General features: G+C 43.5%; 3 protein-coding genes across 4 annotated transcripts; 2 read left to right on the top strand and 1 right to left on the bottom strand.

Moving 5' to 3' along the window:
• Positions 1–79: 79 nt before the first annotated feature.
• Positions 80–4,190, bottom strand: LOC311011276 (beta-crystallin A1-like). 2 transcript variants are annotated; one of them, XM_084006117.1, is made up of 6 exons: positions 3,921–4,190; positions 3,535–3,611; positions 3,299–3,417; positions 1,305–1,446; positions 925–1,067; positions 80–451 (listed from the first exon to the last, which is right to left on the bottom strand). In XM_084006117.1, exons 2-6 carry the CDS (start codon positions 3,607–3,609, stop codon positions 304–306), a joined length of 627 nt encoding a protein of 208 aa, XP_083862243.1. In that variant the 5' UTR covers positions 3,610–3,611; positions 3,921–4,190; the 3' UTR covers positions 80–303. The 2 variants fall into 2 exon arrangements, with proteins under 2 accessions (XP_083862243.1, XP_083862244.1); XM_084006118.1 differs by having other exon boundaries at positions 3,929–4,190.
• crybb1l2 (crystallin, beta B1, like 2) lies at positions 1,531–11,794 on the top strand. The gene is made up of 7 exons (XM_084006116.1): positions 1,531–1,916; positions 6,308–7,412; positions 8,256–8,356; positions 8,647–8,765; positions 9,322–9,454; positions 9,593–9,735; positions 11,031–11,794. The coding sequence occupies exons 2-7, from the start codon at positions 7,190–7,192 to the stop codon at positions 11,200–11,202; spliced, it is 891 nt and encodes a 296-aa protein (XP_083862242.1). The 5' UTR covers positions 1,531–1,916; positions 6,308–7,189; the 3' UTR covers positions 11,203–11,794.
• Positions 11,795–22,670: 10,876 nt separating this feature from the next.
• Positions 22,671–26,005, top strand: rtn4rl2a (reticulon 4 receptor-like 2 a). Its single transcript, XM_084005767.1, has 4 exons — positions 22,671–22,743; positions 23,241–23,467; positions 23,591–23,824; positions 24,086–26,005. Exons 1-4 carry the CDS (start codon positions 22,686–22,688, stop codon positions 24,944–24,946), a joined length of 1,380 nt encoding a protein of 459 aa, XP_083861893.1. The 5' UTR covers positions 22,671–22,685; the 3' UTR covers positions 24,947–26,005.
• The last annotated feature ends 1,405 nt before the right edge of the window (positions 26,006–27,410 follow it).

Here is a 27,410-nt window from a genome sequence, read left to right as displayed (position 1 = left end):
TTTACTCTGTGTGTTTTGCACGTATCTCTTTGTGGGGAATGACAGAAATAACTCAAATTGTCAAGCTGAGCTTTATTTCACTTTTACTAAAACAAAATTAGCATGAACAGAAACATGAATGCGAGCTGGGATAAAGAGGTAGCTGCTACATCACTTGTGTTGTAGTTGCAGTCCTGACCAATGAAGCCTTAAACTCAGAGCAAAACCTTCAGTTCAGGCTTTTGTCCACAGGCAGGCCCCTAAAGCACAGCGTGCAGGTGTTAGCCTGAGCTGCTGCCGTTGCCAGTTCGGATCTGTTCCTTCTCAGTGTCTGATGCGTCTGATGGACTGGATCTTTGGAGTCTGGCAGTGGGAGCCCCAGTTCTTCCAGTGCTGGTAGTCTCCGCTGTGTCTCTCGCACTCCATGATGTACTGCTGGCCTCTGTAGCCAGGGTACTCATAGCACACAAAGCTGGAGAAAGATCCAGGAAGGAGGGAAAATGGGTAAGTATGTTTTTTTTGGGGGGATTTGTGCTCTACATAAAGATGTTTTTCCACGAGGAATTCAGATTAATTGAAGTTAAGAAAGTCACTGATTTTGCGCTAACAAAATAGAAAAGTCAGTGTTTCTATATTACTGTGAACATGTCTTCGGTATCTCTGTTATGCAGTTTCTTGTCAGCCAACACAAGCTTAACGTGTCATTAATATTATTTATCGGTTGAGCTCTACCTCACATGTGCCTTATTGCAATCTGACTATTTAAACTGTTGACATGCACAGAAAACCAATTTGCAAGATGGATAATCATTTTCGTCTGAACTCATTGAATTCTTGGTACTGAATAGTGCTGTTCTTCTTTCTTTGTTCTCTTTAAAGCCACTCTGAAATGTCTAGAATGAATTCAGCTGAACCAGAATGTGTTGAGAGGAAGCTCTGACTTACGCTCCACACTGCACGTGCATGGATCCCACCTCAGGCTTGAACCAGCCCATGGCCTGCAGGGAGGGGTAGTCGTCGCACAGCTCGGTGTTGCGCCCAATGAAGTTCTCCCTCTCAAAGATCATCATACGGCTGCTCTGGTGAGACTGTGGAGAACACAGGGTTAAATCCTGTCAGACAGACACACGTGGCGAGCAGACATTCAGCACTGATTTGTCTTATTTCTATTTTTGAGCCATTTTTCAGTCGCTCTCTGCGTAGCTTCACGCTCCCTCCTGTCACTCACTGGCTTCTCTTTGCCATTTGACTTTTCTTGCTCTTTCACTCCCACTCCTCTCTTCCCATGTCTCATTTTAGCCCTTCCCGAATGTGCAGGCACTCACAGCGCAGTAGATGGGGCGGAAGGACATAAAGCGCTCAATGTGGTAGGACAGGGAGCCGCAGTAGGCCTCCCAGTTGGGATACTCGCCCCTCTCCAGGATGAACTGCTGGCCCTGGAAGTCGTGGTGCTCGAATCCCACCCAACTGAAAACACGAGTTGAAGAGCAGAAATAGTAAATAGGTGGGTGAGGAAAATGGTAAAAACACTGTTGAAATCAGTCTAAACACAAATTGGACAGGTGAGTTTTGTGTGGGGATTGACCAGTTTGTCAGTGTTGGTCCCTCTAGTGGTCACATGAAATATTGCACAAAGTTAAATTGTGAGCGTACCATTTCATTTTACATTCAACATGGCAACAGTAAAAAAAAAAAAAAGATCTCCAAATCACACAGTTTAACCCCAAAAGGAGATAACCACTATTTATCCAAATGTGTCCACTATTGTCACAAAATGATGAGTTAAAATAAAAACATTACAAATGCTTTTCTCTAAAATGTCACTTTTTCCCCCCATAAACAACAACAACAGCCATTGGACAATTCTCAACAACCACGGCAGGACACTGGGACTTACAACATGACAACCACGAAAACAAAGAGTTTCTCCGGAAGAGGTAATATTTGGTTCTGAATATAACCTGTAGTCTTTGTGATTTACCACCCATTTACTCAGTTCCTACAAAATAGCTGGCATTACTTTCAGCGATTGTATTTATATTTTATTTATTATATTTATACATTTAATTCCAAAAAGTATATCTGAAATTGTGTCAACATAGTTTAATTCTTGGGTAAACAGTGAACACAGTGAATACTGAGCTGGCTGTTGGGGATTATTCATGAAACGTGATTAAATGGTGTTAAATCTTGACGCAAAACGCTTCAGTAGACGTCACTGTGGTCCTTATTTCACCACACTTAGGAGTCACTGCAGCTGGCAGTGATAATCCTGAGGTTGCTCTTAGCTTGTATTTTACATTCCTAGGTCCACTTTGTTTTAATGTACTGTATTTGAGTAAAATACTTTCCTACACGTATAATAATCCAGGATGTTTCTTTAATTTGGATTGTTACTTATTTAGTCATAAATATTTAATAACCTGAAGGTTCTCCATTGGGTATTCAGAGCATTAACATAGCATCAAACAGCTATTAGCTATGTAAAGATATCGAGGAGTAATGTCTTGAGCAGAGCATTAGGTCGTTCTCCCTCTGTGTGTGTTGTAATCCGAGTTTCTCTGCGCTTCGACACGTCCGGTTGCGTGTGCGCGCGTAGTACCCGCCCTTCTGGTTCGCCCTGAGGTAAACACTGTTAGCTCTGTCAGCTCTATAGCTGTTGATAGCGCCGTTGGCACCGTTAGCCGCAATCCGCCGGCTCACCTGTTGCCAAGTGGAGGCAAAGGATGTGATTCTCAATTTTTTATTTAGCACCTTTAATATTTGATGCCAAGTTTTCAGAGGACTGAAATAAATGGCCAGTGTGTGCTGAGTAACAGGAGTAGGATAGTATATAGTGTATATTTTACAAGTTAATCTCAATATATCCAAGAGGAGTTAAGAGTCTCTAAAAATGGAGTGTGCTTTTCATCAGAGGGATCTTGCCATTTGATTCCAATGATAACCGTTGACCACTGGTGAGGCACGTATATCAGCTCTGAATAGGCCTCACAAAGGGAAACTCTGTCAGTATGCATTCATGTCAGGCTGACCCAAGTCAGTTAACCATGAAAAAAATCTCTGTATTTCATCTGCAGAAGGCAGCTGTGACACAAAAAGAAGAGGACCTCCTCCCACGAGGGCGTATGCCAGGTCCACCCTTAAATGTAGGATCGTGACCTCCGAGGCGATATGCTTTTAGTGGGAGCCTGGACACTACATCCTCTCTTGTTATTTCTCTACCTCCGTCTCACAGACACACACACACTTACATAAACACACACACAGAGTCAGTCAGCTGTCCACAGAGATGTGCAGGCGTACAGGCTGTGTGACTCACGCTCCACTCTCCACTCTGATGGAGCGGATGTTGTCCAGGCCGCAGTCGTGGATGCTGTAGCACTCGGATGTGAACTCCACACACTTGCCCTGGAAGTGCTCCCGCTCGAACACAGTCACCTGCACACAGGGAAAGACACATTGGTTTGTGTTGAGTGTGTGTGTGCGTGTGTGTGTGTGTGTGTGTGTGTGTGTGTGTGTGTGTGTGTCTCTGAGAGAGAGAGAGTGAAAATTCACCTTAAAGAAAGGGGCTGTATCCATGCCGGGGAAGTACATGGGCGAGGTCACGTGGGTTTTAGTAAATCTATTCATTTCTAGAGTGAAAAGGAAAACAAGAAAAATAAAGTACAAGTAAAACAGTAAAAAAAAAAAGAAAAGAAAAAAAGAACTGTACTGGCTTAATTTTGATTTATTGGATAACAACAGTAGGCCTATGCTTTTCTTTGAATGTGAACTTTAAGCAGATTAAAATAGTTTCCATTTGTTGTTAATAACTATATTAAAAAATGTAAGCAATTTTACATGTTCTTAATGACAAGCTGACATTTAAACATGTCTGGGTTAGGAGAAGCCAACACATGTAATCCGGTTAGTGAGTCCATCCCGTGGGAAAGGCATTTTACCTGCTCACCTGGATGCTCTCCGCTCTCCTCGCGCTACTCACACACCAAATCCTCTGTATGGAGACTTTTGTCTGAAACTGGCGCGTCTGTTTTATACCGGCGTCCACGTGGGGGCATCGTGCTCGCGCGTGTGCGCGTGTGTTGCCCCTTCAAGCCAATGATGTAAATGAGGCGAGTTTGTCGAGTGTGAAGCTTGCCGGAATTCAGAAGTAGACTTCCGGTTCATGGCTTCAAAATTAAACCCCTATTGAAGACTATAACACGCATATTGTTTAAAGTGATCATTTGAATTGATGCAGGATAATTAAATACAAATACAATAATAACTGAAATATTCCCTGATTCAGGCCTCTCTAATGTGAGTATTTGTGAAAAGGTTTTTTTGAGAAACGTATTGGCAGATTCATAGTCAGAATGTCAGATCTTAAATGATATTCGGCCCTGCATTAAAGAAATAATCAAATATTCTAAAATATCAGGAATATTTAGGCTTTTATTTTGAAGGCAGAGGACGGAAGCGTTCTGGTATATTTAGGGGTAACTGTGACCAACTTGCCCCAGGTGGGGTGAACCACCCGTGCGTTCCTCTGTGCTCGTGTTTGTGCGTCAAAAAAACGCGCTTTGCGCGCGCGGGCACGATGATCCCGCCGCTCAGCTCTCTCGCTCTCTCTTTGTAACCCTATGCGGCCTGTCGACTCAGCAGATCATATACAGCGCAGGCACAGAGGTGAGGCTGGGGAATGCTGGCCTGTTGTTGGTCTATTCGTATAGGTCAGCACTGCCATCGTATAGAGCAACAATGGCCGGGGCTATAGGCAGAGAATGAGAAGGATTTGGAGAGCCATCCTGTTTCAATGGTGGCTCCCAAAAGTCGAGGAAATTGGGACAGAGGAATTCAATTAATGGTGATGATAATTAATAATTATTAACACTATGATAACAACGTTCTTTCATAATTGAAACAGAAGTGCTTCAGGAGAATATTACGCATGGAAAAATGCAAGAAAAATACATAGAACCACCGGAGAAGGAACCAATAACTTTGTGGCTATGTTGAAATACTTTCAGTCTATAAAGGCCTGTCGAAAAAAAATAAAATAATAATTATATATATATATTCCATCACTTCACACAATGGGCCACAGTTGCCACAGCAACATACCCTCTAACCTCCTCTGGTTCTCAGTCCTTGTCTGTTATCTTTAGAACGTATGACAAGGCTGACACCAAGTTCTTCATAACATGTTAACTACACTCACACAGAGACACACTCACAGTCACGACCGCCATCAGTTTCCCAACAGAATTTCTTGTGAATGACAGTATACAGCGGTGTCGAATATCGTAGCACATCTCAAACCTGCGTTTTTCAGGGAGAGCAGATGTCTTGTCACTCTTGAACTAAAATGAGTATGAATTTTTCAGGATTATGCACTTTATTATCGCCCCACGGAGGACTACCTTTTACTCCATGAATCTTACATCATTATCTGGGGGGGACGGGTCGCCAGACTATAACAGGGCTGACACATAAAGACAAACATACATTCACTCCTATACGGGCAATTTAGAGTTAAAACACTCATGATGCTCCACGTAATGGATGCAGGAACACTTTTGTAACACTTATTTTGCCGAAAGGGGTCAAACTATCTTTGATATGTCAAGTGTGACACTTTTAAAGGTACAGTTTCTTCTATTGCAGATGGTTTTGCTCAGAGAGTGGAATGTCCTTAAGGCACAATGCACAGCTATCTATTTCCGAACTGCATGAAGATTAATGAAACCTTTATTGGATATGAAGATGTATTTTGTACTTAAAAGGCACAGCAAGAGCACTGATGAAAGGAGCTTTCTGAAGAGATCCTTCTCCTTTAAGCTAAGGATGTCTGCTCTGAAGGAGCCGGATCATGTATCTGGAAAAAATATAGTGTTATACTGTGCATTCAAAAGATATTTATGTATGATAAAATATCGTCATGTATGCTGCATTGTTAATATTATGTATGACATTCTCACCTTAAAGTGTATTATTAAACAAAATCCAAGGATTTAAAGGTTGCTACTTACAGGTTCTTAAAACTTAAGCCACAATTAGTGTTGCCATCTTTAGGAATTCTCTTAAATATGCCTATATATCATTTATTTGATATCTTCCAGGGCTGAATGTTTTATATTATGTGTGTCTTCTCATGTTATTATGTAAACTACATTAGGCTACTTTACATCGCTATTTTAGCCCAGTTTCTACAGAAAAAGATGATGCAGCTCAAAGAACCTCCTGTTTAAATAAAGGTTAAATAAAACAATATCAATCTGATAACAATTTGAATACATTTTAAAAATGCCTTTAATACTAATTTGTATGTTCCGTCCTTCCAATTCAGTCTCTGAATCCAGTTGAAAGGGAAAGACTTCCTTCCGTCTCGGCTGGACCACAGGGAGAAGAGAGGTGCCCCCGCACTGCCCACTTAACTTTCCCTCTTGTGCCACATCCATGTGACTCTGCCAACATCCAACAATCAATGAGCGGGACGTGTGCTCAGGTCAGCCATTCACACACTCCTCCGTTGACCTTTCCCCCGATGCTTTATTGAGCGCGAGGATTCGAGGGTATTCAAACTGCAGGATTAAAGAGGCCGATCACCGAATTCAAGACGAGCACTTCTACCTCAGCTGGTGAAGAGCTGCAACATCTGCTACTCGCCTGTTAGCACGCACGAAGCCTTGAGGCCGTGACGTTGCATCGCCTGTGCAGCCTTGTTCCTTTGGAGTTAAATTCGACTGGGTTGCTTGTTCCCTCATGTGCTTTTAGGAATAAGCAGTAGACGCCCCCCTAAAATATTTGCACCTACGCAAGATAAAAAGGCTGAAGGCTTTTTATTTAATAGCCTTCTCCCACAGTGATGATGAGACAAATTATTGTCCATGCACACTCTGAACCTCCTCGCTCACCCAGAGATGAGAGCGAACGGCGAGGTTATTGCTTCTCGCACCTTATTGCTTTTCCTGTTATTGTTTGTCCCAGCGCCTCTCGATTATGGCACTGGTGAGATGCGCAATGAATCATTTTGTGACATATTCTTAAGGTAGTCAGCCTGGCTGCCATTATAATGAGACTAATGTTGAGGTTAGGGCTTTGTATTCACCTGCTCACCATTCACTCTTAAACTCATGGATTGATGTCAAGTTACTCTGAAGTTATGTTGTCTTCCTCCTAGACCAAATATACATTGATTTTTCTTCATATTTCTATCTTCTTTCAACATATGTCTCTCTTCTGCCCCACTGTCTCTCCCTTCCTCTCTCTCTCTTTGATGATGGGGGTATTTCTATTCTGTGGGGGCTGTGAGCTCAGCGAGTTTGTTTCTGTGTGTGTAATCCCCTCTCACTGGGCGCCAGCATATAAAAGGGACGAGGGGCCTGTCACACTCACACACAGATCACCACTCCCAGCCCAGAGTCTACTCCTTTACGCACACACTGCCACAGGTAAGACAGTGGACAAACATCCTTCAGAGCGAGAAAAGAAAGACGAGAGGTAGAGAGCAGGAATAACCTGATAACAACCTGATAATACCTAATCCTGAGGAAAGTCTATTGTCGTTTGAACTCAAAATGTGAAAGTCAAATGGGAATTTCTTTTTGCACAAAATCAATAGCTGTCAATAAATCTCTTACACTCAGATTACATGTAGTTATTCTGAGTGTAAAACATGTTAGAATTAATGCTTAAATGGTTTATCCTAAAATGTAGCTTAAAAAAACAAGTGGGGCCAAAAACACAGCACTTAAATTCCATGAATGTTACATTTTTTTAATTCCATGTTTGAAAACTGAACAAAGTTTAATTTGAAAAATCTCTCTTTATATTATATGTGCTACAAATGTTTTTTTTGAAGGCCTGCAAGTAGGATTTGCTATTTTCTATTTTAGTGAGGACTGTATTTTGTTTATTTTCATGTTTTTTTTTTTTTTTTTTTTTTAAGTTAAATGTTTTATACTATTCATGTTTGTAATGCAGAACAAGTAGCAATTTGGGTGCTACATGCTGAGCTGAATTCGGCTCTGATGGGGATTGTAAGAAAAATGATTAGGGTTTGGGTGTGAGGCTTTATCCTTATTACTGCCCAGAGAATAATCTAAATCTTTAAATGTAGTTTTATATTACTTTGAGAGATTGTGGGTAGAGTGTTATAATTTGTCTCTTAGTAAGGTGGACTTTGCTTTTTAAATAATTGAAACATTATGTTTAACCCCGCTCCCTGACCTAATCATTTTCATACAGTACCTGAAGGTGACGTATAAAACACTGATTCAAAGCTTCTCTTCTAGTCAACATGTCTGCTGGAGGAGAGAAATCCAAGTCCGCATCCCAGACTGATGGGAAGGCAGCTCAGAACAAAATGTCTGAGATGGGCATGATGTCCTACAAGGTACAGCACACACACACACACACACACACACACACACACACACACACACACACACACACACACACACACACACACACACACACACACACACACACACACGTGAATTGCATGTATTGCAAGACATATACCACACAGTCTTTTTGACAACAGTTTAACTTCACCTTTTATCACGACCTACTAGTTCTTACAGCTCAGTGAGGGGGCGGTTTACTCGACCTCTGCTTTGGCTACCTTTTCTCCTCTTATCACACTCTTTTACATCCTTTCTCACTCCCTCCCCATCGATCTAGATGTGTGTGTATGACCAGGAGAACTTCCAGGGCCGCTGCATTGAGATCAACGGCGAGTGTATGAATGTGTGTGACATGGGAATGGACAGGGTGCGCTCCCTGCGCGTCGACTGCGGACCGTAAGTAGCCTGTGCACGTACAGCTCACACGTGTGCACCCACCTGCAAGCAATCATGCTGTACCCGACACTCGTACTCCTCCGAGCACGGAAATTGGAGCTCATCATTATGTGACATTTCACTCTTCACATTTTAGGCGTGCATCCGAGGCTTTTATCCCGAGTGATTTGCATAGGTGAGAGCAGAAGAGTAGGATGAACGTCAGTATCCCAAACCAGTAACATGGCAGGGCAACAAACAGTAAAGAACTGGGATTTAAGAAGTGGAGATACTTTATCATATCACTGTGGACCAATAACAATAAAGCAATTAAGAAGATAAGTCCTTTCAAAGTAAGAGCAACTAAGTAAGTAGAAAGAAGAAGGAAAACAGTAACAACTTATATAACTTATTCCTCAAAGCAGGAAGTGGATACTTTCAAACTTTTGAAAGCTCATTGAACTATTGTCACGGGCTAAGTAGGACTCAACGTGATGAAAAGATCTTAGTCGATACAATGATTGGCAATGATCACCTTTCTCCCTTCTCATCCTCGTGACCTTTCCTTCCCCCTCAGCTTCGTGGGCTTTGAGCAGATGAACTTCTGCGGAGAGATGTTCATCCTGGAGAAGGGCGAGTACCCCCGCTGGGACTCCTGGAGCAACTGCCAAAAGAACGACTACCTGCTGTCCTTCAGGCCTGTCCGCATGGTAAACCCTTCTTTTTAACCGCTTTGGAAACAAGTGGTGTGACTTTTGGCAGCTTCTATCCATTTGCTCTACTTTTCTAGATCTTCCGTCTCTCCTCACCGCTTACCCCTCGTTTTCTGTCCCCACACAATCCTCTAGGACCCCGAGAAGCACAAGATCTGCCTGTACGAGGTCGGAGAGTTCAAGGGCCGCAAGATGGAGATCATGGACGACGATGTCCCCAGCCTGTTTTCCTATGGTTTCACCGACAGAGTGGGCAGCACCATGGTCAGCTGTGGAACGTGAGTAGTTTGGTAACATGCCACAAGCATTTTTTTAGTTCACGTTTTTTGGGAAGTGCGCTCCTACTGGCTTTCTTGCTGAGATGTGGATGAGAAGATGGATAGGCTACTGCTTTCATGTCTATAAGGGCCACTTATCTTAGCTTAGCATAAAGAATAACAACAGTTAGCCTGGCTATGTATGGATTAAATAAAACCAATATAACATGCTAAAGAGTGAGCATTCAAAGTGCTGGTGGGAAATGCCCGGTTAACTTCCTTCCAAGTGGCAACCTCCAGCAACATTAATAATGATAATTAATAATATATAAAAAGCCTGGTACAAAAAATAGTTATCTACAAAAGCATGGTTGATTTGAGGGTTAGGGGCATTACTACCACGGTGTTCTGTTGTACTAAAAGACACTCTAAAGACTTGGCTGTTGCTAGCCGATGGCCCCTTGGCCTGCCAAGACTCGCTCCTTTCCAGCTCCACCCTCTTGTCCAAATATGGTCACTTCTGTCTCCGAAAAATCAAGATGCGTCTGCAAAATGAATGAAAAAAAACTTCAAAACGGTTGTCCCCAAACCAATTCTGAGGCCACGGCTTCCACTTTTACATACAGTCTATGGTTTCCCGCTGTTTTTGGTCTTTATGTTAAGCTAAGCTAACCACCTGGTAGCTGTCGTTTCATATTTAGCGTACAAACTTGAGAGTCGTTCCGATCATCTAACTCTCCGTGGAGCTGAGCTCCAAAAGGTCCAGCTGCTTGTACCACGGCATGTGTCAGAGACCGTTTCCACCTGGTATGACGTCATTCTCAAAGTGGCAGAAAGAACGACGGACTAGCTGAGAGCTCTGTGAACGAGTTCAGGAATAGAGAGTTTTTCATCAGCGGCTCACCAAGGGTGTGATGAGCGTCAGCAGCTCGGTGTCTGTCGATACTCTCAGAGGTGGGCCAGGCAGCAGGCAGTGCTTGTTAATGCTGTGATTACTTGATTTGTGGTGCTCTCCGCCGTCTGAAACATCTGTGATTTGGCATCTGACAGCATGACAAACAGATCGATGTCTTTATTTGTTTGGTGTTTGTCCTCCCTCTACATCTGTTCCTCGCGCATCTTTCTCTCACATTTTACTTGTCTGCTACACATCGTTCAACCTTGTGTTTTCTACCCGGGAATCAATTTTTCTATTCATTTTCACTTTTTTTCTCATCACTCTCTGAGTTGTCATGTCTCATACGACCTTGCAATCCATCCCCACTCTGAGTATGAATTCTCTTTCCTCCCCATCTCCCCATCCTCTGTCTCTCCAGCTGGGTGGGTTACCAGTTCCCCGGCTACCGTGGCAGTCAGTACCTGCTGGAGAAGGGCGAATACAGGCATTTCAACGAGTTTGGCGCCCGCTGCCCCCAGATGCAGTCCATCAGGCGCATCCGTGACATGCAGTGGCACCCACACGGCTGCTACACCATGTCCACCAAGTGAAGCCCGGTGAGGGCGAGGAAGAGAGGGATCGGAGGAGCGACGGAGGCTGAGGGCAGGCACAGAAATGGAGGGGCAGTGGGAGGGAGGGCGAAGAAGGAGAGGAGGGAGAGGGTGTAATATTTTCTCCTCTATCTCAAACTCCCTTGGCAGTTTGAATGCAGGATGGAGAGAACACCGAAGGTTGTTATTTTTAGTTGTTGGAACATTGTAATCTAGTGAGCAATGAAAAGTTTTTCAAAGTGAAAGAAGAGATAATTACATGGACCGTCGAGACTGGATCTTATAATAAGTGCTCTCTCCATCTTTCCTCACCCTCTCCATTTGTACGCTCCCTTCTCCTCTCCTTTCCTTTCTTCTTTCTCCTCCCCTCCCCCTCTCTCTCCCCCTCACGTACTTCTCCTCCACATCCCACCAACGTCAGCCCTCACTCAACCCATTACAGCCTCACTGAGGGAGGGCACCAGTGTGGATAGTGTGTGTGTGTGTGTGTTTGTGTGGTGGAGGATCTGAGACAAAAGCCACAACACATCCTCTGAGCTCAGATCCTGCATCCGCATCAACCCTGAACCCAAATAAAGCATTTCACATCCTGCTCCACTTGAAATGATGTCTTATTTAACAGATACGGTTGTGATGTGTATAAATTCCCTTGGGAGTTGGAGGACTTAACATTCATCAGGTAAAACAGAAAAACAACTCCAAATGAATGCTAATGTTTCTCTTAAATACTAAATAGGCACCTTTGTTATATCAATTTAACAGGAGATGATATGTCTAAGTTGTTTACAGCTCATGTCTGCTGCCCCCAAGTGGCCAATAAATCTGTTAAAGGGCAACGTCACAGATTTTACGCATCAAAGTATTTTTGCAGGTGTTTAGGAGTACTGCTATGTGAAAAATAATTTTGATAGCAGTTTGGTTTCTTATTTTGCTGTATTCGGGACATTTCATTCACTCTAAAGCTAGCTTGACCATTTGCTGCTCTCGCTCGCCGCCACTGGCTTGTTGATACCGGCACATTTAACATATTCAAAACAGTGACACCTTTCCACTAATATTATACAATATAGTTCAGCAGGTTAGTCGTCATAGTGTACCTGTGGTACAGATTTGATATAGTTAAAGCTATTCTTAAAGTATTATGGTGCTGAATTATGTGGGGGGAAAATAACAAAATCATGGAAGATCCCCTCCAGACACGTTTTACGACATACAAAAATATTCTGCCGCAATAACGATTTGCGGCATTTATGTTTTCGTCAATTGAGAGATGCATCTGTCATTACGTTGGCTGTTGTTTGCACTGTTTGTGCTGTTAGCACCACTAGCTGCAAGCCGCCATATTGAAAACTATTGAGAGACATAAGATTTCACTTCACTGAAAATAGTGAATGATTCTTAATGTGTGTGCACTGAGGTTTCAAGGTGTCCACATCACACTTGTGTGTTTTGCATGTTGGCTTCGTGATTGGCTCCAAACTAGTTTTCAGTAGCACAGATAAACTTTCTCCCTTCAGTGGATGAAAATAGCTTTCTATTGTTGAACTCTGCACATACATAATTATACACAGTGAAGCTCAAGCATCCAAGCAAAGGAACCATAAGGAAACAGAATTTAGAGTGGAGGGGGTGTTTAAAAAATCAGTAGAAAAAGAAATGTTATCAACACATCCTGACTTTTAACTGAGCTCGTGTTGTTTCTAACATAAAATAGCAGAGACTTCAAACACAGGTTTTAGGGCCTCTATAATATTTAGGTTTAATTCATCCACGCCCAAACAAGCAGCTCGTCCTGTTCGCTGAAAACCTAATCAACTGGAATGGCACATTACGTGGCATTATTATAGGTAAATGTAAAGGAATATGACTTCCTGTCAGAACGATGCTGCAAAATGTATATTTTTTTATTGGACTTCTGCCATATTCTTCTCTCAGACACAAAATACACATTTAGTGACTTACTTCTGCTATTTATCCACTTTTTATAACTTAAATCAACCAGCAAACTGGATTTGATATTATCAGAGCACACATCGAGGTCATTTAAGATTTCAATGCCCAGTCCACACACAGTCTGATCACTCAATAGAATGCTATCTGCAGAGACATATAGGCCTATTAGATTTGAGCCAACATTGTTAATGTGTGAAAGAAGAAAGCACTCCATCTCCTCTGCCATATAACAGCGTTCTATGATTTCATGCATTATTGATCTCTCTCACCAAAGAGAATTGATGCCCAGTATGTTCTGCAAACGTCACCTAAATGGACTTCACCACATTTTAGCATTCAAACTTTTTTTTTTTCATGAAATAAAATAAAAAAAGAAATCTTCCCCTACTGCTGATAAAATATTAAAAAGCAACAAACCACATCATTCATAATGTCATCTGCCTATTCTCTATGTGCCATGTGGTCGACCCACATTGTGATGTCTCTGATGATTAGCCTTTTCTTTGAGGACAGGGCTTTTAAATAGACTGCTTCAGATCGTGCAAATATAATGAGGCGTGTTTCAGTAAACTGCATTAGAGTATCATTCAATCATTGTTGGCTCGGAAATGACGTGTACAGCGCATGAATATGATTCACTAAATCCTTTGACTCATTATTGTTTCTCCCAAACAAAAGATGTACACACAAAGAAGGAACTGGGTGATTCTTCAGTACACTGTATTCATTATCCAGTGCTAATTGGAAGAAGTCTGACTTAATTAATTTATTATTTAATAACCTAAGATACCAAGGGAGACATGTCCATCAGAGTCTGACGTCTGTCAAGGCACTTCTCACAACACACCTGCACAAGCTGATGCAATTCAACACAGATCCACTGCAAAATATTACGTTTTTGAAGCCTTCAGGGTTCAGTCATGGTTGATTCTGTCAGACAGATGTTGTCAAAGGTTGTTTTGTCTTGATCTGGGTAGCGTAAGCCAGTAGTTTGTTATTCCAATAGAATACCAAGGTTCAAAGCAAACATCCCATATATGTTGAAACATCCTTTCTGCACAGACAGTGTTAGCATTGCAGCAGTTGGAGGATCTTAGACTTGTCGGGTTTTGATAATCATGAAGCGCTCCTTGCTTCATCAATACAACAAATATAAGCTGCCTTGAAAAGGAAATCTGAGTCTTTGATTGGAAAGTCAAAATTATGAAACTCTTAGAACTGGGAACAGATTCTCATGCAGTCTCACTCCAGAAATAAACTCTCATTGTCAGCTCAGCCCTCTTCCACCCGTCGGACTAGAGAGGGAGAGGCACACTTCACCTGTCATACAGGCACCCAGTTTAGTTCAGTACTATAAATACATTGAGAGATAAGACACCTACAAGGTGCTATGTGGCTTCCTGGTGAATGAAGTTAAATATGGATTGGAGGAGTATTGACGTCAGACTGACTCGCACACACATGCACGTAAGCACACACGTTCACACACTCACACACACACACACACACACACACACACACACACACACACACACACACACACACACACACACACACACACACACACACACACACACACACACACACACACACACACGGGTGTTCATATGTAAGTAGAACTGAGCCGGGCTGACACACACGCACACACAGGCACACAAGCACATGCATGCCTTATTTCCAGCCCTGCCTCTGATGTCATTCTGTGAATTGAGACTCTCCCAGCAGCAGGGAATTATGGGATAGCTTACAAGAGCTTAATGAATCATTGAGGTAGAAGCAGGCAACCTTTGCTTCTGAGATATAGCCGATGTGGAAGTGCCTTAAACATGCATTTTTTCTAATAGCCATCGGGGAGGAACCCCTACAAGACAATTACTCCACTTCTGACTTGATTTATTCCCTCAGTATGCATTGTAAGCATGCGTTTATGGTCTGGTGTCTTCTCAATACAACATGATGTGCATTTAATCAATATATAGTCACGTAAGGAGTAAAATAGACACTCAGACGGGTGGTCATTCACCACTGCAGATAAAGACATAGCTGTTGAAGATAATGAAGTGTGTGCTTGTACTTTCTTTGTCACATTGTGTTTTCCATCACATTTCTTCTAACAGACCAAATTGATCTTCAATTTGTGTAGAACAGAGGATGAACAACAGCTCAGTGGAAGTGTATAGGGGCGGTAGCCTACTTTTATTGGAAAAATGTAAGGATGATGTCTTCAAACAATTGGGCTCTAAAGTGGAATTTAATAAGATCTTCAATCGGATGGGATCATATGGTCACATCCATATCATTCTACTGAGAGCTGCTTTATGGAGGACAAGCGAATTCAATAAAATGGAATGAATTAATAAAATGGACAAACACATTTTATATTCACATTATATTATTCGCATAGCCATATTATTCTCCTGAGAGCTGCTTTATGGAAGACCAAACTTGACCCAGTAAACGTAAGATAATAATAATAATGTGTTATTATTATTTGAAAATGTATTATTATTTTGTATTTATCATTTTATTTTAAGATTATATCATTTCCTTTATTTCAATTTCTTTATTTGTACTTTTATTTGACCATTTTGTCTATTTATTATTTAATTCCTTTCTTTCTTTCCGTTATTTAGTCATGTTTGGTCCCCCATACTTGAGGCTGATGTCATTACCTTCCTTCCCACCAACTGCACTACAGCGATTTCTCAGCAAACCTAATGCGTTTAGTCAGAATTAAAGGCAGATAAAATCAAATCCCCCAGCAGAATCTTCTCTGTATTATTTATTGCTATCAAAATCACAGATGTTTGCCGGCAATCGAATGTGTCATCAGTACTAATTTTACTGTGATATTTGAATAATACAGTCCTACGTGAGCCCTTATTAATCATTACAGTAATTTGGATGCTGCCATTGTTGCGTGCAGGATGTATAAGTTTAGAAACAGCTTGCACACGTATGTTGAGTAGGAGTCGACTGACAATTTTAGTCTCATTGTCTAATTATGAGTAATGTTTGTCCATTATGGTGAGTTGGAGGGAAAAGGGGAAGGTGTGGGACCATAAGGAGTAAGAACTTTCTCTCTTTCCTCTGTGCTGTGTGAGTCTGCGGAGCTACTTTCTGTCTACTCCAGATTGGGTCTGCAGCAACACCAATGAACTATACATCCAAAAAATGATTTGCACATACTGCATATGCGCACACGTATACGCGCGCTAGTGCATACACATTTCAACCTGACAGTTGGTGTGCGTCATGCAATGTTGATGCTTGGTGCCTCTATGAAAAGTCTCCGGCTGACTATTGAGTGATGTAAGATTGATATGTAACTCCTCTTCTTTCTGCTCAGACAAATCAGTGGGTGTGTGGAGCTTTCAAGAAGATGGATGAGGGAGAGAGGCAAAGGGAAGAAGTGGGAATGCTGGTTATTTTTTTTCCTCACATAGTTTTGATCACAGCAGGTAGATATGACAGGTGTTTCAGGTGACAGGTGACACGTTTTGGGAATGCTACCTGTTTAGCTCCAATGTTTGTGTCACATAAAGGATGATAACATTTCTGTCTCTCTCTTCATCCGTCTCATCTTGTCCCCAAGCTTTAACTTAGTCCTGCTCCCTCCTTGTCTCCCAAACAAGACCCCTTGGATCTGCCTGTGTTCCTCAGTCGCTGCCACTCTGTCTATGTCTGCAGCCCAGGCCTTAGTTTACCGTGTCCGCATTACGTACCCATCTGCGTCACGCATGAGGCATGCCTGAGGGTTAAAAATAAAAGATGAAAGGGGAGCAGACGGATGCAAGGAAAGAGGAGAGGGAGACTGATGACTAGGGGTGAGGATATGGAGGAGAGAGGAGGCAGGACTAGCCTTAGAAGCAGCAGCCAGCAGAATAACAGAAATACATCGATCACTAATTGCTGCTTGTTTGTTCATGCATTTTCTCTCCAGTCCATCATTTACAAATGTGGTTCCAGTAACTGAATGCTGTCTGTCCGTCTGGTTCAGTGTTGACACAGATCCTAATGTGAGTGTCTGAATCCTTTGTATTGGGAGGTAATGGGAAACATCCTCAATAATCACAATTGTTATCTATTTCTGTCTTCACTGGTGACGGATGATGACATAGAAGCTCCTAAACTGAAAACGGGTTAATTCCGAGTCATTTCAAGTCCACTTTTTCATTCTTCACTCAACTTCTGTCACTTCTTTGTGTGTCCAACCAAGTGCAACACCTTCTCGTAGAGACTGTCATGAACATGTCTCACCCATATATAGGCGTCTCACCCTTCCTTTGGTTGTTTGGAACACCGACACACACACACACACACACACACACACACACACACACACACACACACACACACACACACACACACACACACACGTTTGCCAGGGTAAGGGCACCATCACAAATATTCAATAATCTTCAGAGGACCAATTCAAACAGGTAGAGCGACAGACTGAGACGGAGAGGTGAGTGAAGAAAATAACTGCAACAGATCAGAGGAACTAACAAAATAAACTGCTATATGTGATTCAACATACAGCATGACCTGACTGATTCTGATCCGCTGTGATTAAACATGGGATTAGTGATCACTCTCTCCCTGTCTTAAAATCACAATTTTAAACAACAATGCTATCAGGAAGGGTGTGTATGTGATCATTGCATGGTGAGAAAAGCAATCTGCTGTGACAAATTTTTCTCTCTGTGGGAAATGTTCAGAGATGATATCAAGAAAGTAATGCCTGAAATCTCTCCCTGGGGGCCAGAATAGATTTTGATGCTCGTGACTGAAGGGCCGCTGTAAAATACAATGTCCCCTGGACAAAGTAATCTGTGTGGCTGGCTAGACGGGCTGATTTCCCCCTGTGGACACTGTAGTGAGCCTGTTTTGATGTGGTTGTAAGATTTTACATGGCTAAAACTGGTGTTGACTGGTTGCTGTGCTATTGTCGTCATAGCTCCATTGACAAAAAGGTGCCCTGTGGAGTTTTACAAACTCCCAAAATTACTTTTTCATTCAGTGTTACTCGCTGGAATGCATTGTGCGTATCGTTGAGACCTGGCTATCATCTGCAATGTATTTCCTACAGGAAAAAGATATGCACTTGAACATTATCTTTTAAAGATTCTTATTTGTCTTTAACGGACAGTGGCTGTGGATCTGCAGGGGACAGACGCAAAGACATGATGTGACATGCAACAGAGGACACTGTGACATTGTTACTTCAGTAATGCAGCAACAGGCAACAGCGCTGCAGCAGACACGTCTACGCACTCACACCGGGGACATGTCACCAATCGTACACACAACATCACTCACTGGTCTCACATCGTAAGATTACAATGCCGGAAAACAAGCCAATTAAGTCACAGGTCCATAAGTCCTTTCCCCCAGTGCATGGTGGGAAGCTTTACATTTTATGTAATATATATATATGGGCTTGTCACTTCAATGATTAAGTGCCCGATGAGGGTCATTACACCAAAACATTTCCCAAATAATGAATAAAGACAAATAATAAGGAATTCATTCTGCTATGCGTGCCTAGATATTACTTTTGTTTATTTCACCACGTTTTAGGGCAAATTCAGGTGTAAATTCAAAACCTTATAGAGTGAGTGAGAGATACATACATTCAAAGAGGGAGGAAAAGCTTTTATGTTTCTGGTTTGCGAGAGCTGTGAGAGGACACTGAACACATTAACTTTGAAGAGAAATGGAGTGAGTGAGGGAGGAGGAAGAAGAGGAGGGAGAGAGGACAACATTGATCTGAAAAAATGCGAACACATATGGCTGAGTGTTATACAATTGTTCTGCTGGTGATGAAAGAGGAGGACGTGACGTTGCATTGACCAAAGAGCAGACCAGAGTTACTACAGCATTCTCACTGTATAGCCTATTGTTTCACAAACTTTGTATTTTCTGTGGAGCCATTTAAAAAAAAAGTCAAATCATTGCGACACAATTCACAATAGATCTCATCTATAATTTGTGTGTAAATGAACATTCCTGACCATTTAAAAAATACAAATCTTGAATGGGTTAACCAGCCAGTTTGAAGGGATATACATTTAACAAATCACAATTTCATTTTATGCATGTTTTTGAAATCATATACACATTGTAATACTTGTGGAGTCACAAGTAGATTTATGATGTTGCATTTACGGTTTTTACACGTGTTCCAATTTTTTTGGGGGTATTCGGAATATTGACAGTTGGTTCGACAAGCTATCGAATGTGGATGAATGCACAGCTTTTGAATAATCTTTAGAAATCTTTCACGAGGAAAGATATGCACTCACCAATATGTTTTTTGAAAAAATACACACAATTAATTTGGGCGGAGAAACGTCTTGTTGTTCTGCAGGGAAGTCGAAAAAATACATAAAAAATATGTATTCTTAGGCGTATAATCAGGTTACAACAAACTATAAGCTTTAGTTAGTTTTATATTTTTAAGACATGAAATTCACAGAGGGCAGTATTCGGCCATAAATGCTGAATCTAATGAAGCTGCCTTATTAGTCTGCTTTCCAATCTGCCACGTGTCATTTGCTTTGGTTAATAAAAGTTTGCTTTGTAAATGACAAGAAATCCATTAAAAATGAGGAACCTAATAACACAAAAGTGATAACGTCTTCCCTCTCCAACATTTTAGAAAGTCAATAACGTGTTGCTTTTGAAGAACAAGAGAATAATTACATATCACACCAGTTACCATTGTGCTGCAGACTGTGTGCCAGAGTGTGGGGGGAAAAAAGCAGCAGTATATGGTCGAGCGGAAGTGGTGACGCCAAGGGATGGAACGAATGAACGACACAGGCAAAAGAAAAAGGGAGGGAGTGTTGGAAGACAAAGACAAATGTGTTGAAGGAGAGGGGAGGTGAGCCGTAGAATAACACAAGCGTCTTTCGTCGGTGACAATTGGATAGACTCTGAAAGACGCTGCTGTGAATGCGTGCCGGAGAGACAGACGGGCCGTGCCAATGGAAAAACGTGTCAGATTTCCTACAAAACCATATGACGCACCGGGTCACCTTCCACAGTACATGCCCCGGTTTGCTTTGTCTCACACTTGATGTGACACATGAGTTTGTGTGCTTTTCCAACTGTCCTTCCAATACATCCTCATTAGTGTTGCCCACAGGGACACAAAGTGTACAAGTTGTGTTTTGTGTTCACTAATGAGATGAACCATGTAAAAGCCATCTTTTTATAAACTGCTCAAACTCCAAGATGCTCATAAAGCGAAGCAAATGTTCTTGAGCCAATAGGAATAGTGCAAAAGGGGGCTGCAGTTTAATAACAGAAGGATATTACCTCTTTTTAATAGCTTTATCACAGGCCAGAAAATATAGGGATGCGTGCTGTTACCTTGGCAACAGACACACCTCTGCTACAGTATCCCATTGTCCACACTAACATCCTCTCTGACCAGCTATCCGTGTTGATGTCATCTGGGAGAGGTTTGCACAGCCACACCTGAACCCAGGAGGCTGATCATCAGCCGGCTTCTCAATCAGCTGATTGAATGTGCAATCAGTGGATATGTGTGTCACAAACCCCACAGGGCGAAAGATAACGACCACGATGTGCCGGCCGGTGCAGTGACGCACTCCTCACTCGGTAACTAACAGTGGATCAAAGCCCCGCAGGCATTAAAGTGAGGTACAGACGGAGGGACAGATAAAGACAGACGTGCAGATGTGCAAGAGTGGGTGCGGCCCGGGGAAGCCTCGCGTTCGTTATTGCGTGGCGATTAAGCAAACAAACGTGGCGATCATCACAGTCATTGAAGAGACCTACACAGTCCCGCAAACCTGCTGTGTGGGTGACTGGCACAACACTGATTGACTGACACTCTGTGGGGGCATTTAGACAAAGTTGTGCCTCAGCAGTCAACACACACACACACACACACACACACACACACACACACACACACACACACACACTTGCACATGCAGCTGGTACTGTGGGTGTGTGTTAAGGGGAGGCCTGCGTGAGGTGTTGGTCCAGGATGGCCAGTGGGTACTAAAGCTCGTCGGCAAGTCCAGATAAGGACAACGCAGGAGGTGTGAGGGAACAACAACACACAATTACTCATTTGTTTATGATGCCTGTAGTTCAGGCTTCGTGCAGAAGGAAGCCTGTGCACGTGCATGTGTGCAGCCTCGCTTCAATGTGACTATTTCTTCCCTCATATACTCATGTGTTGAGCCGCCTGTATGTCACGGAATTGTGAACGGGAGCACTTCTGTTGTCTACCTCCTCATGACTCTCAGTCTGAGCAGTGCTACGCACTTATATTCATCAGACATAGAATTATAATCCAAGGCCGACTCTCCTATTTTCCTCTTCCAACAATTGCTTGTGTAATGTAACATTGATATATACTCTCAAGAAACTCTGCTATAAAAGTGAGTTTGTCTTCACAGCTTCTTCTTTCACTCTTTAAGGAAGGTCACAAAGGACTATACAGACCCTACAATGCATACGTAATTAATGACAGATCCAAGCAAAAGTGAGTCATACATTAAGCAGAAGGTCGCAGGTAAACAAACAAGTGCAAAATAAAGATGTCATCTTTGAAAGCCTGTATAAGAGTCTATAAGTGGCTTATCTGTTGCGTTTTGCTGTCTTTCTGCTTTCTGGCTTAATTATTACCCCCTTCGCCCATTTGTCAACCCATTTACTTGGTCTTATGCCATAAAAATAGAGAAATAGGCCTGTGTTTTACAAGCCTGATTTAAAAAGATTCTGTTTAAAAGTGATCCAAATGTCTCAAAGAAATGATCTCAGGAGCTATAATTGTAGAACAGCTTGACTGGAGCATGTCGTAGCCTCCACAACAAACACGGCTGCTTTGAGTGACTCTCTTCTGGCACCGGCTTGCTCACTTGTGGTTGAATCATAATTCGGGGGCATCCTCCTGTCTTAAGGCAGAACCGTCTAAGCCCATTTCTGTAGCGCTCTGTCTGTTCGCAGCGCGCCGGAAGCGAGCCATAACGGTCTCTGAGAGAGCCAGCCAGGAAACGAGCTGTGCGCTCTTCTCCTACCCGTTCTCCGCTCCTCCACAGAGCCCAGTCATCATTACCGGGCACCGTGCCTTGCCCCCCCTCTTCCTCACCCCTCCCTTCATTGTTTCTACTTTCATTCTATCGCCCTCCCTCCCTCCCTCGTGTTGCATGTGCGTCGAGGAAGTCTCCTCCTCTCCGCATCTGAGCGCACATCTCCAACCAGTCTTTACGCGCTTAGAAACTCTCCAAGAGAATCCCCTACGGTCGGCCCCTCCCCTTTCCGTTTGCCGCCCTCATTCATCCATGACCCTGGATCGGTGACGTAGGAGATTCCTCGGTGCCCACTGCCGTAGGCAATAACAGGTTGCTTGAGTATATATGGGACACTGGTAGCCACCAAACGGCACACTCTCAGTCGCTCCGACTCAGGAACCAGGGCATCAGCGGAGATAGCAGGCTTTACTTCGCCCTCTTAGGCTAACTCGCTTTGGGCTTTGGTTCAGGATGGACACCTCTTCTATTTCTCGGAGCCGACGATGCTCCATCATACGCAACTGCAAAAGTAAGTTTGTCTTCTTTGGTTTTGATACATGGGCACTAAAGCAAAAGAGCTTATCTAAAACTGATTTTCATAAATGTTTGCAACAGTTTCTAAGTTCTAATCTAAGAAAGCCTGCGGCACTGTTTCATATTAAATGTAAAAATGACTTATTTTATGATTGATAATAGTCAAAGTGCAGAATGTAAACTGGAATATAGTAAGAAATGTGTATTACAACTAAGACGGTGCTGCTGAGAGAGGACACGTTTGTGATCATGCTGTGCGTAATGGTCGGTGCGTAGTGTAGCGCCGAGCCACTTATATGTATTATTAACGTGAATGATTGTAGACACAAAAAGCTGCAAAGTGTGGAGAGAGTTCATCATTCTAACTTAGACACCAGTGCAATAAGGGCCATATACACTGCTTTGGAGTATGCTGGTGTGATGCATAAGAACGGCTGACATCAGCACCACGGACAGCTCCCGCTCACCTCCTTTCTCCCTGCTCTCCTCCAGGCGGCCTCTCCCTCTGGCTGGTGGTGTGGCTGGTCCTCGGCAAGCCAAGTCCGGCATCGGCGTGCCCGCACCTGTGCGTGTGCTACCCGACGCCTATGACCGTGAGCTGCCAGGCGCAGAACTTCACCACCGTCCCGGTCGGAGTGCCCTATGAGTCGCAGCGCGTATTCCTCCAGAACAACCGGATCACGGAGCTTAGAGTAGGCTCTTTTGGCTTTGGGACTCAGGTAAGTACGAGTGTGGAAAAACGGATTTTGTTGGAAGCCTAGGACAAGTGTGAAGCTTCATTTTAGGCATAGGAAAGTTCGTTTTCCACATGTTTGATGAAATGCGTGTGCTTTTTCCATCAGGTCCTGTGGCTGTTCGCCAACAACATCACGTGGATAGAGGCAGGGGCCTTTAGTGAGCTGAGGGACTTGGAGGAGTTGGACCTGGGGGACAATCCTAACCTCCACAGGCTGGAGGGGGGAGCCTTCCGCGGCCTAGAGAAGCTCCAGAGCCTCCACATGCACCGCTGCCGACTTAATGCCCTGCCCCATGACATCTTCCACAAGCTTTACAGCCTGCAGTTCCTCTATCTGCAGGTAGGGGCGCTGGAGAGACGTACAACATGCAAGCAGATATTCTCTCACAAAGTTAGATACGCGCACACGCACACACACGCACACCACACGCACGCACGCACGCACGCACACACACACACACACACACACACACACACACACACACACACACACACACACACACACACACGCAGCCACCCAGACACCCAGACATACAAATATTACAAATCCATTTGTATTTTCCATGCTAAACCTCTTCTGTCTTTTTATTTTCTTCCTCAGGAAAATAATCTTCACTTCCTGCAGGACGACATCTTTTCTGATCTCATCAACCTGAGCCAGCTTTTCCTGCATGGCAACCGCATCCGCACCCTCTCAGAGAACGTGTTCCGTGGCCTGGTCAACCTTGACCGCCTTCTCCTCCATGACAACCGCGTCAGGCAGGTGAACCGCCGCGCCTTTCGCGACCTTGGCCGCCTAACCATGCTCTTCCTCTTCAACAACTCCCTGGCTGAGCTGCCCAGTCAGACCCTGAGGGACACTCAGGGCATTGAGTTCCTCCGCCTCAACGCCAACCCCTGGTCCTGTGGCTGTGAGGCCCGCGCCTTGTGGGAGTGGTTCCGCGAGGCCCGTGTCTCCTCATCCGAAGTGATCTGCGCCTCCCCTTCCGCCCGCCGCAACCAGGACCTCCGCTTCCTTCGTGAGATGGACTTTGCCCTCTGCCCCCTGCCCGACCCTGGCTCCATCGGCGGCTCCACCACGACCACCTTTAGCACCAAAACTCGTTGGTGGTTCCACAAGAACAAGCCCCAGTCATCCACAAAAGGTCTTTTCGAGAAAGCCTCAGAGACTGTGAAAGCTGGTTTGTACGGGAAAGGCCCATCCACAACCACCTCAGTAGTTAAGTACGAGTTGGGGGAGGAAGAGCTGGCGCTGCCCAAACTCGAAGCAGAAGAGTACTGGGTAAACTATGGCAACGAGGATTCAGGTGTCACCCTGCGATGTGTCGAGCTCGATTGTCCACCTGAGTTCGACCTGCCACCATCTTCCTCCTCTCCCTCATCCTCCTTGCCCTCTTTCCTTACACTACTAGCCCTTTCTGTTTTAAGCCACCTCATCAACTTCCACCTGCTAGTTCGCTGAATCTGACTCTAGGTACAACATACCTTCCCGTTCCAGCCTGTTTTAAAGGCTGTGAAGATACCTGTTAGACTCTATACCCCCTTTGCCCACTTTGCTGAACGCCAATCCTCAAGGCACAGCAAGGGAGATGGGGGGGACGGTCAGATTCTGAATCTACCACCTACAGGGCTTAACACTTTTCAGGGCTAAGAGTTCTTCAGCTCAGCTCATATACATTTACAATACTCTACAGGTATGGCTTTCTGTGTCTTACCTGTATGGTGTCACGTTATGATTCCCTGCAATCAGGGCTACGAGGGCTGAGTCCATCACTAATAGTGCAATTTGATAGCAGTTGTGAATGATGTTGTCAATTTTGTCACCTCAACTTAGTTATAACTACTATTGCTACTAGTGCATCCAATTAACTGTTTACAACTACTGTTAGAACCAGTGCACAGCAATGACAACACTGTAACCACTTAAAGTGTCATGTAAATAGGTATGTATTTTTGTGATATCTGTGGTCCGGTACAATCACTTTCATCGGCAGGGGAAAAGGCTAGTGCTTCTACAGGATAGAGCACAGTGAGGTCTACTATGAGACGGAGAGGAGAAGACGGATGACAGTGATGCAGGGAGGGACGCCAACGAAGACGGAAGGGTGGCGGAGAAAATGGCAGGTTGTTGTTCAACAAAACAGGATTAGAAAGAGGAAGAGAGAAACGGAGGGAGGAGGGAGACAGTGTTTGTGCAGCAATAAGAAAAGAGGCAGTTAGAAAAGGGCGGGCTACAAACGGACAGTGTTGGCCGTAGAAGCAGCAACCTGCAGGAGAAACCTAAGAGGTCCACTCATCAGTAGTAGTCCCATCCCCCCAACACACACCACAGCATCCGTTTGTGTAAATGTGGTTTCGTTTCAACAAACCACAGGGAAAGTTCGCTTCCTATCAGGAAGCCAGAGATTTTTGGTTTTTGGATGTCTTTCTGTGACATATTGATATACTGTGTAAAGATTGTTGAATTGAATGATCTTGATATAAAAAAGAAAAATACACTCAATATTTCCTGAATCATGCTTTTTTCTTTGGAACAATATTTTCAGAAATTTACATTTGAGAAAGGGATTCAAGGTTTTGTTCATGGCCATTTTGTATCGAAAAAAAAGGCAGATAACAAATGTGGGAGAAAACAACTTAAAGCAAAAACCAAGACGTAGCAGATTGCGGCTGTGTGACCAAACAGTGACTAGTGAAAGGACTGACCACATGGGCCTAATCACAGCTAGAGATTCTCAGAATGCCTCTTGCTGTGATGGGCATCTGTCTGTGTGTGTCTGGATGAATGGATTCACACGCTGGCTCCTGTGCAAAAGGCAAATACGTCAGCGGGTTTGTCACTACACGGATTCATCGGTGGACAATGCCAGATGGACAGACGAGGTGCAAATGGGCTGATTTGTAAATACGACAAGAGAGCAAAGAGAGAGTCTGGTGACTATCAGAGCTGGGGAGAGCAGGAGACAAATTTAGACACACTGCTCTGCAGACAGACTGATGGAGATCATGTTAAACAGTACAGGAGGGGGCTAAAAAGTCAAGGCTGTGAAATAAGGAGAAGAAATGTTCTGAGCGAGCAGCAGAAATAGTGTGAAAAATAGGAGGAGGAGGAGGAGGAGGAGGAAGGCACCAAATATGGGCATTCACATCCTTCAGCGGTGTTCATAAATCCCTCCCCCCTTCAAAGCATGTTTCCACATTGCCTTGTAGGAAGCAAGATTCTGTAGGTGTGCTGATGTCGAGCAACTCCTTTCCTTCTGTTTGCACACCATTTCCCATCTCAAGGCTGTGATCAACAGACCCTGAGGTCAAGATATAGTAGGAGTGAAAGAGTAGGAGGTAACACACCCATGCACACACACACACACACACACACACACACACACACACACACACACACACACACACACACACACACACACACACACACACACACACACACACACACACACACACACACACACACACACATCAACTCACAAAACCATTTCCTCTTGCTTCAACAGAAACAACCTGACATACTCTTTCTCTTTGCCCTATGACACAGAGAGTTACAAAAACACAACTGCCTCATTAAGGGTTTATTTACAGACATATTTGGTGTCATCTCGATCTAGGTTCTTGTCTTGTCTCAGTCTTATGGAGAAAGTCAAACTGAGCCTGGGTGCTCTCCTTGTTCAATTCATGTTTTGGATCTGAGAAGGAAGAAATTATTCTTTGAAAAGATGCAGCATAAAGAAAGAATAAATTCATACCTGTTTTTAACTAAATGTGTTTTAGAGTTTTTTCATTCAATGTCTTGGCATTAGTCCAGTCAAAAACGATCATATCACACACACACACACACACACACACACACACACACACACACACACACACACACACACACACACACACACACACACACACACACACACACACATGCC

This window comes from Eutrigla gurnardus, assembly GCF_963514095.1.
Source record: "Eutrigla gurnardus genome assembly, chromosome: 3".
Classification (NCBI taxonomy): domain Eukaryota; kingdom Metazoa; phylum Chordata; class Actinopteri; order Perciformes; family Triglidae; genus Eutrigla; species Eutrigla gurnardus.
The sequence above is the reverse complement of the archived record's forward strand: the minus strand, read 5'-3'. Positions and strand labels throughout refer to the sequence as shown.

Bases quoted from the DNA above. Each gene is read 5' to 3' on its own strand.
- crybb1l2 (XM_084006116.1), top strand. From the start codon at position 7,190: ATGTCTCTCTTCTGCCCCACTGTCTCTCCCTTCCTCTCTCTCTCTTTG. The intron at 8,766-9,321 runs GTAAGTAGCCTG...CTTCCCCCTCAG, and splicing joins CTGCGCGTCGACTGCGGACC to CTTCGTGGGCTTTGAGCAGA. The intron at 9,736-11,030 runs GTGAGTAGTTTG...CTGTCTCTCCAG, and splicing joins ACCATGGTCAGCTGTGGAAC to CTGGGTGGGTTACCAGTTCC.
- rtn4rl2a (XM_084005767.1), top strand. From the start codon at position 22,686: ATGGACACCTCTTCTATTTCTCGGAGCCGACGATGCTCCATCATACGC. The intron at 23,468-23,590 runs GTAAGTACGAGT...TTTTTCCATCAG, and splicing joins CTTTTGGCTTTGGGACTCAG to GTCCTGTGGCTGTTCGCCAA. The intron at 23,825-24,085 runs GTAGGGGCGCTG...TTTCTTCCTCAG, and splicing joins TGCAGTTCCTCTATCTGCAG to GAAAATAATCTTCACTTCCT.
- LOC311011276 (XM_084006117.1), bottom strand. From the start codon at position 3,609: ATGAATAGATTTACTAAAACCCACGTGACCTCGCCCATGTACTTCCCC. The intron at 1,447-3,298 runs GTGAGTCACACA...TCGTGTTTTCAG, and splicing joins ATCAGAGTGGAGAGTGGAGC to TTGGGTGGGATTCGAGCACC. The intron at 452-924 runs GTAAGTCAGAGC...ATCTTTCTCCAG, and splicing joins ATGCACGTGCAGTGTGGAGC to CTTTGTGTGCTATGAGTACC.